Raw genomic sequence first — 15630 nt, 5'->3', positions numbered from 1 at the left:
TACTGTTGTACCTGTATCCATGGTTCCCCAATACAACAGCAGTAGTACTGTTGTACCTGTATCCATGGTTCCCCAATACAACAGCAGTAGTACTGTTGTACCTGTATCCATGGTTCCCCAATACAACAGCAGTAGTACTGTTGTACCTGTATCCATGGTTCCCCAATACAACAGCAGTAGTACTGTTGTACCTGTATCCATGGTTCCCCAATACAACAGCAGTAGTACTGTTGTACCTGTATCCATGGTTCCCCAATACAACAGCAGTAGTACTGTTGTACCTGTATCCATGGTTCCCCAATACAACAGCAGTAGTACTGTTGTACCTGTATCCATGGTTCCCCAATACAACAGCAGTAGTGTTGTACCTGTATCCATGGTTCCCCAATACAACAGCAGTAGTGTTGTACCTGTATCCATGGTTCCCCAATACAACAGCAGTAGTGTTGTACCTGTATCCATGGTTCCCCAATACAACAGCAGTAGTGTTGTATCTCTATACATGATTATGTGTACTAATATCACTACCACTGATGTGAACTGGATTTCTATGGTAATATCTACTAATTGTCTACTAATTGTAGTTCATGCCAATAAAGCAATCTGTATTTGAACGAGGGGGGGGGCATTTGATTGGTCAGTATGAGACTAATCAGAGCACACAAAATGTAATATTTTCTTAATATCAGACACACACACAGGGCACTGGGATGGATGGACACTCACGTCAGGAAGGTTCTGTGTAGCCATTCTGGGCTTGTCTTGTAGGATGGCCTGGATACACACCCGGTAACCATGGAGAGGCTCTCCTACAGAGACAGGAGAGTCAGCTTTAAGTTGACTGTATACCCTACTAGAGGTCGACCGATTAATCGGAATGGCCGATTAATTAGCGCCAATTCTTATTTTCAATGACGGCCTAGGAACGTTCTGCCTCAGATTTTTATCCTTGTCAGCTTGGGGGATCCAATCCTGCAACCTTACAGTTCACTAGTCCAACGCTCTAACCACCTGATTACATTGCACTCCACGAGGAGACGGCCTGTTACGCGAATGCAGTAAGCCAAGGTAAGTTGCTAGCTAGCATTAACCTGTTGCGACGAGCAATACCATATCCGGGAGCGTAATTATAGCCTCAAGCTCATTACCATAACGCAACGTTAACTATTCATGAAAATCGCAAATGAAATAAATATATTGGCTCACAAGCTTAGCCTTTTGTTAACAACACTGTCATCTCAGATTTTCAAAATATGCTTTTCAACCATAGCTACACACGCATTTGTGTAAGAGTATTGATAGCTAACATAGCATTAAGCCTAGCATTCAGCAGGCAACATTTTCACAAAAACAAGAAAAGCATTCAAATAAAATCATTTACCTTTGAAGAACTTCGGATGTTTTCAATGAGGAGACTCAGATAGCAAAATGTTCCGTTTTTCCAAAAATATTATTTGTGTAGGAGAAATCGCTCCGTTTTGTTCATCACGTTTGGCTAAGAAAAAAACCTGAAAAATCAGTCATTACAACGCCAAACTTTTTTCCAAATTAACTCCATAATATCGACAGAAACATGGCAAAGGTTGTTTAGAATCAACCCTCAAGGTGTTTTTCACATATCTATTCGATGATAAGTCATTCGTGGCAGTTTGGTTTCTCCTCTGAAGGAAATGGTAAAATACACGCAGCTGGAGATTACGCAATAATTGCAACGGAGGACACCAACCGGAGCACCTGGTAAATGTAGTCTCTTATGGTCAATCTTCCAATGATATGCCTACAAATACGTCACAATGCTGCAGACACCTTGGGGAAACGACAGAAAGTGTAGGCTCATTCCTTGCGCATTCACAGCCATATAAGGAGACATTGGAACAAAGCGCATTCAAAATCTGGGGCATTTCCTGTTTGAAATGTCATCTTGGTTTCGCCTGTAACATCAGTTCTGTGGCACTCACAGATAATATCTTTGCAGATTTGGAAACGTCAGTGTTTTCTTTCCAAAGCTGTCAATTATATGCATAGTCGAGCATCTTTTCGTGACAAAATGTATTTTTATCCATAAATTAAAAGAGCGCCCCCTATATCCAAGAAGTTAAACTTATCTTATAAAAAACAATCAACGACTGTCGTTGCGCCAATGTGTACTTAACCTTAAACATCAATGCCTTTCTTCAAATCAATACACAAGTATTTATTTTTAAACCTGCATATTTAGCTAAAAGAAATCCAGGTTAGCAGGCAATATTAACCAGGTGAAATTGTGTCACTTCTCTTGCATTCATTGCACGCAGAGTCAGTATATATGCAGCAGTTTGGGCCGCCTTGCTCGTTGGGAACTAATTTGCCAGAATTTTACGTAATTATGACATAACATTGAAGGTTGTACAATGTAACAGGAATATTTAGACTCATGGATGCCCTCTGTTAGATAAAATACGGAACGAAATAAACGTTTTGTTTTCGAGGTGATAGGTAAAATCCGGAAACTAAGGCTCGTATTTCTGTGTGTTTATTATAGTTAAGTCTATGATTTGATATTTGATAGAGCAGTCTGACTGAGGGGTGGTAGGCAGCAGCAGGCTCGTAATAGTCAAAGGTATATGGTTTAGAGAGAAATAGTCTACGCGTTATAATTCCTGTAATAACTTGCGGCTGAACTTGAAAGGGGTTCCTTCATTATTTTACCGTTCATGTCTTCCATAGAGAATGTCTTGATCTACTTCAGATAAGGTCTGTGTTTCGTGCAGGCTTAAACCGCCTCTGCGTTTTGATATATATACACACACACACACACACATACATACATACAGTGCCTTGCGAAAGTATTCGGCCCCCTTGAACTTTGCGACCTTTTAGGCTTCAAACAAAGATATACAACTATTTTTTTGTGAAGAATCAACAACAAGTGGGACACAATCATGAAGTGGAAAGACATTTATTGGATATTTCAAACCTTTTTAACAAATCAAAAACAGAAAAATTGGGCGTGCAAAATTATTCAGCCCCTTTACTTTCAGTGCAGCAAACTCTCTCCAGAAGTTCAGTGAGGATCTCTGAATGATCCAATGTTGACCTAAATGACTAATGATGATAAATACAATCCACCTGTGTGTAATCAAGTCTCCGTATAAATGCACCTGCACTGTGATAGTCTCAGAGGTCCGTTAAAAGCGCAGAGAGCATCATGAAGAACAAGGAACACACCAGGCAGGTCCGAGATACTGTTGTGAAGAAGTTTAAAGCCGGATTTGGATACAAAAAGATTTCCCAAGCTTTAAACATCCCAAGGAGCACTGTGCAAGCGATAATATTGAAATGGAAGGAGTATCAGACCACTGCAAATCTACCAAGACCTGGCCGTCCCTCTAAACTTTCAGCTCATGCAAGGAGAAGACTGATCAGAGATGCACCCAAGAGGCCCATGATCACTCTGGATGAACTGCAGAGATCTACAGCTGAGGTGGGAGACTCTGTCCATAGGACAACAATCAGTCGTATATTGCACAAATCTGACCTTTATGGAAGAGTGGCAAGAAGAAAGCCATTTCTTAAAGATATCCATAAAAAGTGTCGTTTAAAGTTTGCCACAAGCCACCTGGGAGACACACCAAACATGTGGAAGAAGGTGCTCTGGTCAGATGAAACCAAAATTGAACTTTTTGGCAACAATGCAAAACGTTATGTTTGGCGTGAAAGCAACACAGCTCATCACCCTGAACACACCATCCCCAGTGTCAAACATGGTAGTCGCAGCATCATGGTTTGGGCCTGCTTTTCTTCAGCAGGGACAGGGAAGATGGTTAAATTTGATGGGAAGATGGATGGAGCCAAATACAGGACCATTCTGGAAGAAAACCTGATGGAGTCTGCAAAAGACCTGAGACTGGGATGGAGATTTGTCTTCCAACAAGACAATGATCCAAAACATAAAGCAAAATCTACAATGGAATGGTTCAAAAATAAACATATCCAGGTGTTAGAATGGCCAAGTCAAAGTCCAGACCTGAATCCAATCGAGAATCTGTGGAAAGAACTGAAAACTGCTATTCACAAATGCTCTCCATCCAACCTCACTGAGCTCGAGCTGTTTTGCAAGGAGGAATGGGAGAAACTTCAGTCTCTCGATGTGCAAAACTGATAGAGACATACCCCAAGCGACTTACAGCTGTAATCGCAGCAAAAGGTGGCGCTACAAAGTATTAACTTAAGGGGGCTGGATAATTGTGCACGCCCAATTTAAGTTTTTGATTTGTTAAAAAAAAAGTTTGAAATATCCAATAAATGTCGTTCCACTTCATGATTGTGTCCCACTTGTTGTTGATTCTTCACAAAAAAATACAGTTTTATATCTTTATGTTTGAAGCCTGAAATATGGCAAAAGGTCGCAAAGTTCAAGGGGGCCGAATACCTTCGCAAGGCACTGTACATACATATATACATACACACACACACACATATATATACCTGTCCGTTTGTCCAGTTCTCCCACCTGTCCGTTTGTCCAGTTCTCCCACCTGTCCGTTTGTCCAGTTCTCCCACCTGTCCGTTTGTCCAGTTCTCCCACCTGTCCGTTTGTCCAGTTCTCTCACCTGTCCGTTTGTCCAGTTCTCTCACCTGTCCGTTTGTCCAGTTCTCTCACCTGTCCGTTTGTCCAGTTCTCTCACCTGTCCGTTTGTCCAGTTCTCTCACCTGTCCGTTTGTCCAGTTCTCCCACCTGTCCGTTTGTCCAGTTCTCCCACCTGTCCGTTTGTCCAGTTCTCTCACCTGTCTGTTTGTCCAGTTCTCTCACCTGTCTGTTTGTCCAGTTCTCTCACCTGTCTGTTTGTCCAGTTCTCTCAGCATGGTGTAAACACAGTGGTCATAGAAGTCCTGTAGACTCTCGTTGCAGCGACCAATCAAAGCTTTGACTACGCCCCTCAGCTCCTTCCCCGCAAGGCAGTATGGGTAATCTAAGACAGAGAGGAGTGACAAGGGTTAGAATGGTACTAAATGGTTAGAACGGGACTGTCGACCACTTAGAGGTTGAGTTGTGGTTGTTGTAAAATCAAAAAGAAAATTGTATGTCACATGCCTTGTCAACAACAGGTGAAATGCTTACTTACAGGCCCAGAGAGAATTACACTCCTGTGTAATTAAACTCCTGTATTACACCCCTGGGGGTAACCACACACACACACACAGGGGGTACCGGGGTAACAACACACACAGGGGGTACCAGTACAGAGTCAATGTACTCATTTCCAAGTTGGCGTAGCAGTCAGACGTCTGTCGTGTCCCCTTGTATATGGCAATTGTAAATGAGAACTTGTTCTCAACTTGCCTACCTGGTTAAATAAAGGTAAAATAAAATAAAAAATAAAAATATTTTTACATCTTTTTCTTCACATATCTTTTAAAAATATTTTCCTAAACCTCAACTTCTAAATCCTCTCCTGCAACCCGCCTCACCCAATGTGGCCCGGATCTGTTTTTTCTAATGTATTTCTATTTACTTCTGATCTGGAATCCCTCAACTGAAGCTTGCCAGCTAACTACCTACCAGCTATCAGTTAGCAAAGTATTGCTAGCGGTCATCAGCTAACCTTTAGCTCTGAAAGCTCTCGCCAGTTCGAACAATGTGACTCAAACCAGAGCATAACGGACCTATTTCTCTCCATATCCCCAGATTCCTACCGCAAACTCTGAACATTCTCATCTGGATCTTCGCAACTAGCTAACCGCAATCCCGGGTGACCACTCCTGGCTAGCGTTTCCATACCGGAGCAAGCACCAATTAGCCTGAAGCTAGCCCGGCCAGGGCTCCTGTGCTACCACCGAAGCCCACTCCTGGGCTACAATATCCAGACCCGAATACTTATTTTCCACCATAATTTGCAAATAAATAAATTTAAAATCCTACAAATGTAATTTTCTGAATTTTTTTTCTCATTTTATCTGTTATAGTTGAAGTGTACCTATGATGAAAATTACAGGCCTCTCATCTTTTTAAGTGGGAGAACTTGCACAATTGGTGGCTGACAAAACTTTTTTGCCCCACTGTATATACTGTACTCTATATCATCTACTGCATCTTTATGTAATACATGTATCACTAGCCACTTTAAACTATGCCACTTCATATGTACACACTGTACTCAATACCATCTACTGCATCTTGCCTATGCCGTTCTGTGCCATCACTCATTCATATATCTTTATGTACATATTCTTTATCCCTTTACACTTGTGTGTATAAGGTAGTAGTTTGGGAATTTTTAAGTTAAATTACTTGTTGGTTATTACTGCATTGTCGGAACTAGAAGCACAAGCATTTCGCTACACTCGCATTAACATCTGCTAACCATGTGTATGTGGCAAATACATTTGATTTGATCTATTTGGCTACTCTTCCTGGGGTCCAGCAAAATTAAGTCAGTTTATACCATTTTAAAAACATTACAACACATTCACAGATATCCCAACACACTGTGTGCCCTCAGGCCCCTACTCCACCTCTACTGTACTAAATCCATGTGTATGTGCGTATGTTACCGTGTGCGTGCACGCGTGCATCTGTGCCAAAGTTTGTGTTGCTTCACAGTCCCAGCTGTTCCAGATCATCTGTTTTTTAAATCTCATTTTACTGCTTGCATCAGTTACCTGATGTGGAGAGTTCCATGTAGGACTGTGCCTCCCATAGTCTGTTCTGGACTTGGGGACTGTGAAGAGACATCTGGTGGCATGTCTTGTGGAGTATGCATGGTGTCCAAGCTGTGTGCCAGTAGTTTAGACAGACAGCTCGGTGCATTCAGCATGTCAACACTTCTCATAAATACAAGTAGTGATGAAGTCATTCTCTCCTCCACTTTGAGCCAGGAGAGATTGACATGCATATTATTAATATTAGCTCTGTGTACATCCAAGGGCCAGCCGTGCTGCCCTGTTCTGAGCCATTTGTAATTTTCTGAGCCATTTGTAACTTTTTGTGGAACCTGACCACACGACTGAACAGTAGTCCAGGTGAGACAAAACTAGGGCCTGTAGGATCTGCCTTGTTGATAGTGTTGTTAAGGTAGAAACTAGTGCTTTATTAGAAAGACAGACGACTTCCAATCTTAGCTACTACTGCATTAATACTTTTTGACCATGACAGTTTACAATCTAGTGTTACTCCAAGCAGTTTAGTCATCTCAACTCACTCAATTTCCACATTTATTACAAGATTTAGTTGAGGTTTAGGGTTTAGTGAGTGTTTTGTTCCAAATACAATGCTTTTACTTTTAGAAATATTTAGGCCTAACGTATTTTTTATTTATTTCACCTTTATTTAACCAGGTAGGCTAGTTGAGAACAAGTTCTCATTTGCAACTGCGATCTGGCCAAGATAAAGCAAAGCAGTGCGACACAGAGTTACACATGGAATAAACAAACATAGTCAATGATAGAAAATCTATAGACAGCCTGTGCAAATGAGCATACAGCATGTGCAAATGTCCCTTCCCACCCACTCTGAAACTAACTGCAGCTCATTGTTGAGTTTCAGTCATTTCAGTCTCTGTAGTAGCTGACGTGTACAGTGTTGAGTCATCAGCATACATGGACAATCTGGCTTTACTCAAAGTTAGTGGCATGTCATTAGTAAAGATTGAAAAAAGGGCCTAAACAGCCTCCCTGGGGAATTCCTGATTTTACCTGGATTATATTTCAGAGTCTTCCATTAAAGAACACTGTCTGTGTTCTGTTAGACAGGTAACTCTATCAGACTATGATCAATAATGTCAAAAGCCGCTCTGAAGTCTAACAAGACAGCCCCCACAATCATTTCATCATCAATTCCTCTCAGCCAATCATCAGTCATTTGTGTAAGTGCTGTGCTTGTTGAATGTCCTTCCCGATCAGCATGCTGCAAGTCTGTTGTCAATTTGTTCACTGTGAAATAGCATTGTATCTGGTCAAAAATCATCTGCTTTTATCCGCAGTCATTTTTCATCCAGATTGTCAGACCCTGGTGGCTTGTCACTTTCTTCACCTCTTCCACACCGACTTTACGGAATTCAAAAGTACATTTCTTTGGCTTTCAAAATTTGGTCCGATATACTTGGCTGTGTCAGCGTTTGTTGTTGGCATGTTATCCCTACGTTTGCTTATCATGCCAAAGAAAGAAATCATTCAAGTAGTTCACAATAGTGGTCTTTGTGATGAGTGAGCCATCTGATTCAACGAATGGAGCCGAGTTGATTTTCTCCCCAAATGTCATTTAAGCCCCAAAGCTTTTCATTCTTTAAATAATTTATTTAGTTTAGTCACATGATTTCTCAATTTGCAGTACGCTTGCCAATCAGTTGGGCTGCCATACCTTTTTCCTCAGTTGTACAGCCAGGCCTATTTGCCATCTCCTTTGCCTCATCTCTATCAACTATTTTTCAATTCCTCATCAATCTACAGGGATTTAACAGTTTTAACAGTTTGTCAATTTCTTAATGTGTGCTTATTAGTAACTGGAATAAGCAATTTCATAAATGTGTTGAGTGCAGCGTCTGGTTTCTCCTCATTACACACCACAGACCAACAAATATTCTTTACATCAACAACATATGAATCACTACCAAACTTATTGTATGACCTCTTATACACTATACTAGGTGTATACATCCTATGGATCTGGATACTGCTTTGAAACAAATTTCTGCAGCATTAGTAAAGATGTGATCAATACATGTTGATTCCTGTGCTGTTTAACTACCCTGGTAGGTTGACTGATAACCTGAACCAGGTTGCAGGCACTGGTTACAGTTTGAAGCTTTCTCTTGAGTGGGCAGGTTGATGAAAGCCAGTCAATCTTTAAGTCACCCAGAAAATAGACCTCTGTTGATATCACATACATTATCAAGCATTCTACACATATTATCCAGATAGTGACTGTTAGCACTTGGTCTGTAGTAGCTTCCCACCAGAATGGGTTTAAGGTGAGGCAGATGAACCTGTAGCCATATTACTTCAACAGTATTTAACATGAGATCGATCCCCTCTAATCGTTACAGGAATGTGGTTCTGAATATATATATATTACACAGCCACACCTCCACCATTGGCATTTCTGTAAATGTTATAACCTTTTATTGCTACCACTGTAGCAAACATATTATCTAGTGAGTTTCAGAGATAGAATATGAATGTCATCTGTTTCAAGCAAGTTATTGACTTCATGGACCTGGTTTCTCAGGCTACATATGTTAATATGGGCTATTTTTAGCACTTCTCTGGGTTGCTTGATTGTTTTTAATGCTTTACTGGGAAGCTTAGATACACTGTTAGCACTGAGGCGGTGTGCAACTCTGGTCCATAGGTTCATGATTACTGCTTACAGAACATGTAGGATAAACAGATGTATTCAGTGCAGTTATGGGTACATAAATTAAATTACTTACATTGCGTTTGCCAATGCCCTTAAGAACATGTACATTTGATGCAGCATTATGACGACTCATTGTCACTATGGTAGAGATTAATATTGGCCATTGATTAGTCTGATAAGTTGTCTCAACGCAGCCTTGAAATGCATGGACAGAGTCCAGGAGCCAAGATGATTTGGATGGACTCCGTCATTCCTGTACAGTATCTTCTGTTTCCAGAAGGTGTCAAAGTCATCAATAAAAGTGACTCCAGCAGAGCTACAGTCTTTTAGCCAGATGGGTAATTCCAGCAGTCTGCTGAATCTTTCACACCCGCGGCCAAAACGATGGTACTGGACCTGAAATTATTGGCCGTCTTTTAATGCTAAAATCTATTTTTCAGATGTTCCGAGCTAGCCCTCCTGATGTCGTTTGACCCCACATGGACTTCAACATTGTCAGCTCCCGGCATCTGTGTTAGAGGTCGACAGACTGATTTTTCAACGCCGATACCGATTATTGGAGGACCAAAAAAGCTGATACCGATTAATCGCCCGATTTTTTACATGTATTTGTAATAATGACAATTACCACAATACTGAATGAACACTTATTTTTAACTTAATATTATAAATCAATAAAATCAATAATGAAACATGTTCAATTTGGTTTAAATAATGCAAAAACAAAGTGTTGGAGAAGAAAGTAAAAGTGCAATATGTGCCATGTAAAAAAGCTAACGTTTCAGTTCCTTGCTCAGAACATGAGAACATATGAAAAGCTGGTGGTTCCTTTTGACATGAGACTTCAATATTCCCAGTTAAGAAGTTTTAGGTTGTAGTTATTATAGGAATTATAGGACTATTTCCCTCTATACCATTTGTATTTCATTAACCTTTGACTATTGGATGTTCTTATAGGCACTTTAGTATTGCCAGTGTAACAGTATAGCCTCCGTCCCTCTCCTCGCTCCTCCCTGGGCTCGAACCAGCAACACATCGACCACAGCAACCCTCGAAGCAGCGTTACCCATAGAGAGCAAAGGGAACAACTACTCAGTCTCAGAGCGAGTGACGTTTGAAACGCTATTCGCGTGCACCCCGCTAACTAGCCAGCCATTTGACATCGGTTACACCAGCCTCATCTCGGGAGTTGATTGGCTTGAAGTCATAAACAGCGCAATGCTGGACGCACAACGAAGAGCTGCTGGCAAAACGCACTAAAGTGCTGTTTGAATGAATGCTTACGAGCCTGCTGGTGCCTACCACCGCTCAGTCATATACATGTATGCTCAGTCAGATTATATGCAACGCAGGACACACTAGATTAATTAGTAATATCATCAACCATGTGTAGTTAGCTAGCATTAAACTTCTTAATCACTAGTTAGCAACTTACCTTGGCTTCTTACTGCATTTGCGTAACAGGCAGGCTCCTCGTGGAGTGCAATGAGAGGCAGGTGGTTAGAGCGTTGGACTAGTTAACTGTAAGGTTGCAAGATTGGATCCCCGAACTGACAAGGTAAAAATCTGTCGTTCTGCCCCCGAACAAGGCAGTTAGCCTAGGAACAATGGGGTTGTCATTGAAAATAAGAATCTGTTCTTAACTGACTTGCCTAGTTAAATAAAGATTAAATAAAAGTGTAAAAAATAATAATAATAATAATAGGCCAAATCGGAGTCCAAAAATACAGATTTCCGATTGTTATGAAAACTTGAAATCGGCCCTAATTAAATCGGTCAACCTCTAGTTAGAACAGTCAGAAGCAGCCTCGTTATGTCCTGTACTCGTGCTCCTGTGTAGCACAGCGTTTTTGCCTTGCGGACCGAGATGTTTCTCACCATAGAGCTGCCTATGATGACAGCTGGTGATGTTGAATGGGCTGGTCTCTCAGGCAGCTTCACGGTCTGATGAGGCTGGGAGCTCTGAGGATCTGAACCCGAGGTAGAAGCCACAAGAGAGGGAGACAGAATCGAGGACGAAGACACCTCTGGATCCAGGGCAGCAAAGCTGTTTCTGTTCTGTGTCAGTTCTGGGCTCAACATCACCAAGGAGACACCCTTTGTCAGAGAACACCTTCTTCGACTTCCACGGCGAGTGACGTACCTCCATGGCTGGTTAGGTCGAGATCAGCTTTGTTCTCCCAGGAAGGGGGAGACGCCTTCAGGGATGGAACCCAGCCCAGCCAATTTGGTCGCATATGCAACAAGATATTTTGCGACCATACATTTTATTTTGGGAGAACTGTGCTCCCAGATTGTAGTAATGATAAGACTTCGCTGTACCGTTGTTTCAGAGAAACACGGCAGTGCAGATTCTTTAGCGTCATGGGTTGGACCATTACTACAGCTTCTAGCCCAACCGGGTCAAGACCCATATTACCAGAGCAGCATTTTTAATCTTCCTACAGCGAATCACCGGCACTGTATTTTACATTCAGAAACCATGTCATGGGCCAGTCTAAACTACTCATGCATCGACGTCATTGACAATTTCTTTACACTTTGTTCCTATATGTTACCTAATTGGCTAGCTAGCTAACAACATGGTAACTTCACCAGTATATTAGGGGGCACGTTAAAAAAAGGGATAACTTTTCAGGAGATCAATGAATGACAGTGTACAATTTTCAATGAAATGCAAGACAATCTCTAAAAACATTTTAGTGATTATGAAATGCATCTCGATAGTAAAATAGTGCTTTTACACAATGTAGAAACCTACTATTCCACAAATGACACATTTTAATGAGAGGTATTCATAACGTTTTAGCTTTTTATAAGAAATAAATGTATTTGTGTTATATATTAGTTTCTAGGGCACAACATGTGTTTCACAAGAGCTCCGGAGTGGCGCAGTGGTCTGAGACACTGCATCCGAGAGGCATCACTACAGACCCTGGTTCCATTCCAGGCTGTATCACAACCAGCCGTGATTGGGAGTCCCATAGGGCGGCGCACAATTGGCCCAGCGTAGTCCGGGTTAGGCCATCATTGTAAATAAGAATTTATCCTTAACTGACTTGCCTAGTTAAATAAATAAATAAATATATAGGCCCAATATAAGGTGCATTTCAATTGATTAAAGAAATTATATTTTCTGGTGCTCTTAGATCTCATGTGGTGCTCCTAATAGACCATTAGTGTTCCAATGAATTTCTTCAAATTTAGAGCCCTGGTTTTGGTGGTGGTTATGTTACTGACCATGTGTGTAGCTGCTGAGGGTGGGATCAGTCTCCGGAGCAGCCAGGGCGTGGTTGAGGTATCCTGCCAGGTCTTTGACCCAGACTGACGGGTTGTCAGGGAACAGAGTCTGGCTCCGGTCCAACTGCTGCTTCAGCTCCCCCACGTCCATCTGGAACAGAACAGGAAGTACCATACATAACACAACCACAACCTAACCCACGTTCATCTGCAACAGAACAGGAAGTACCATACATAACAACCACAACCTAACCCACGTTCATCTGCAACAGAACAGGAATTACCATACATAATACAACCTAACCCATGTCCATCTGGAACAGAACAGGAAGTACCATACATAATACAACCTAACCCACGTCCATCTGCAACAGAACAGGAATTACCATACATAATACAACCTAACCCACGTCCATCTGCAACAGAACAGGAATTACCATACATAATACTACCTAACCCACGTCCATCTGGAACAGTTAAGAAATATGCAGTCAATTGAATGAGGTCTTACGTTCTCTGAAGCTACATTTCGTAATGTACAGTCTACCAAAATAGTAAGGCTAGCAGCTACCACAATAACCATGTAAAATATGCTGTTATATCCAGCATGTTGAAGGATTCAAGTGAGACACTTTCTGGCAACAGTCTCTACTGATGGGGTCCGAGTCAAGTCACAACTGGTGAAAATCCAGACCCGAGTAGGTTTGCAAAAGGGAGGGAATATTACTGGAAAAGTTGACCAATAAATTACCAGAAAGAACATTGGTATCTTTCAAGGACTTTACCAGACATCTAGTGGCCGTGTTTCGGACTTCAGAATATCACAGGCGTCTAATTCTCCAGCCCTCTCTGTAGCCTTAGCTCACGGAAAATATGAAATCATTAAATAAGATGATTTTCAAATAAAAAATAAATATAATGACAAAGATGTAAACGATTACATGAAATATCCTTCACACGGTGAGGAGGGAGAGGGGTGGTGCTCTAGAAGGCAGGGGAGGGGCCATACTGACACGGTGAGGAGGGAGAGGGGTGGTGCTCTAGAAGGCAGGGGAGGGGCCATACTGACACGGTGAGGAGGTAGAGGGGTGGTGCTCTAGAAGGCAGGGGAGGGGCCATACTGACAAGGTGAGGAGGGAGAGGGGTGGTGCTCTAGAAGGCAGGGGAGGGGCCATACTGACAAGGTGAGGAGGGAGAGGGGTGGTGCTCTAGAAGGCAGGGGAGGGGCCATACTGACACGTTGAGGAGGGAGAGGGGTGGTGCTCTAGAAGGCAGGGGAGGGGCCATACTGACACGGTGAGGAGGGAGAGGGGTGGTGCTCTAGAAGGCAGGGGACGGGGCCATACTGACACGGTGAGGAGGGAGAGGGGTGGTGCTCTAGAAGGCAGGGGAGGGGCCATACTGACACGGTGAGGAGGGAGAGGGGTGGTGCTCTAGAAGGCAGGGGAGGGGCCATACTGACACGGTGAGGAGGGAGAGGGGTGGTGCTCTAGAAGGCAGGGGAGGGGCCATACTGACACGGTGAGGAGGGAGAGGGGTGGTGCTCTAGAAGGCAGGGGAGGGGCCATACTGACAGGGTGAGGAGGGAGAGGGGTGGTGCTCTAGAAGGCAGGGGAGGGGCCATACTGACAAGGTGAGGAGGGAGAGGGGTGGTGCTCTAGAAGGCAGGGGAGGGGCCATACTGACACGGTGAGGAGGGAGAGGGGTGGTGCTCTAGAAGGCAGGGGACGGGGCCATACTGACAAGGTGAGGAGGGAGAGGGGTGGTGCTCTAGAAGGCAGGGGACGGGGCCATACTGCCATGGTGAGGAGAGAGAGGGGTGGTGCTCTAGAAGGCAGGGGAGGGGCCATACTGACACGGTGAGGAGGGAGAGGGGTGGTGCTCTAGAAGGCAGGGGAGGGGCCATACTGACTGAGTCCTGGACTGGAGCACCATGACACTGAAACAGTATGGAAACAAGCTTATGATGTGCAAAACAGTGAGATTATTTCATGCGACTTTCGCCCCTAGATTAGTCTAATACAGTCACTCCTCCATGTGTGTGTGTGTGTACCTTGTGTTGCGGACATGTGTGTAAGTTGCTGGTGTGTACGTGTGTGTGTACCTTGTTGCGGACATGTGTGTAAGTTGCTGGTGTGTACGTGTGTGTGTACCTTGTTGCGGACATGTGTGTAAGTTGCTGGTGTGTACGTGTGTGTGTACCTTGTGTTGCGGACATGTGTGTAAGTTGCTGGTGTGTACGTGTGTGTGTGGCTCACAGCTTTGAATGCATCCTCCAGGTTCTTGTGTGTGTTGTGTGTCTGTGTAGAGGCAGGGGGAAGCTTGGCCTTCTGTTTGCCCGCTGAAGGCTTCTTGTTGCTGGGCTCAGCTGGAGGAACCTGCTCCTTGTTATGCTTCTTCCCCATCTTCTCAAAAGCCTCGAACAATGTCCCCGATGTCACCAGGGGAGCTGCAACAACAGGTCAGAGAGAGACAGAAATGGAGAGAAGAGAGAGAGAGACAGAAATGGAGAGGAGAGAGACAGAAATGGAGAGAAGAGAGACAGAAATGGAGAGGAGAGAGAGAGACAGAAATGGAGAGGAGAGAGAGAGACAGAAATGGAGAGGAGAGAGAGAGACAGAAATGGAGAGGAGAGAGAGAGACAGAAATGGAGAGGAGAGAGAGAGACAGAAATGGAGAGGAGAGAGAGACAGAAATGGAGAGGAGAGAAAGAGACAGAAATGGAGAGGAGAGAGAGAGACAGAAATGGAGAGGAGAGAGAGAGACAGAAATGGAGAGGAGAGAGAGAGACAGAAATGGAGAGGAGAGAGAGAGACAGAAATGGAGAGGAGAGAGAGAGACAGAAATGGAGAGAAGAGAGAGAGACAGAAATGGAGAGAAGAGAGAGAGACAGAAATGGAGAGGAGAGAGAGAGACAGAAATGGAGAGGAGAGAGAGAGACAGAAATGGAGAGGAGAGAGAGAGACAGAAATGGAGAGGAGAGAGAGAGACAGAAATGGAGAGGAGAGAGAGAGACAGAAATGGAGAGGAGAGAGAGAGACAGAAATGGAGAG

The 15630-nt window shown here is 43.2% G+C and overlaps 1 protein-coding gene across 1 annotated transcript in view; it reads right to left on the bottom strand.

Moving 5' to 3' along the window:
* tmem214 (transmembrane protein 214) overlaps positions 1-15630 on the bottom strand; it is a 54892-nt gene that overhangs the window by 25617 nt on the left and 13645 nt on the right. Inside the window, exons 2-5 of the mRNA XM_031800361.1 lie at positions 14836-15026; positions 12578-12728; positions 4818-4952; positions 727-809 (exon numbers count right to left, since the gene is read on the bottom strand). Coding sequence (XP_031656221.1) covers positions 727-809; positions 4818-4952; positions 12578-12728; positions 14836-15026 — 560 coding nt within the window. The remainder of the gene's footprint in view (positions 1-726; positions 810-4817; positions 4953-12577; positions 12729-14835; positions 15027-15630) is intronic.

The sequence above is a fragment of the Oncorhynchus kisutch genome, linkage group LG21, assembly GCF_002021735.2.
Source record: "Oncorhynchus kisutch isolate 150728-3 linkage group LG21, Okis_V2, whole genome shotgun sequence".
NCBI classification, from domain to species: Eukaryota; Metazoa; Chordata; class Actinopteri; order Salmoniformes; family Salmonidae; genus Oncorhynchus; species Oncorhynchus kisutch.
The sequence above is the reverse complement of the archived record's forward strand: the minus strand, read 5'-3'. Positions and strand labels throughout refer to the sequence as shown.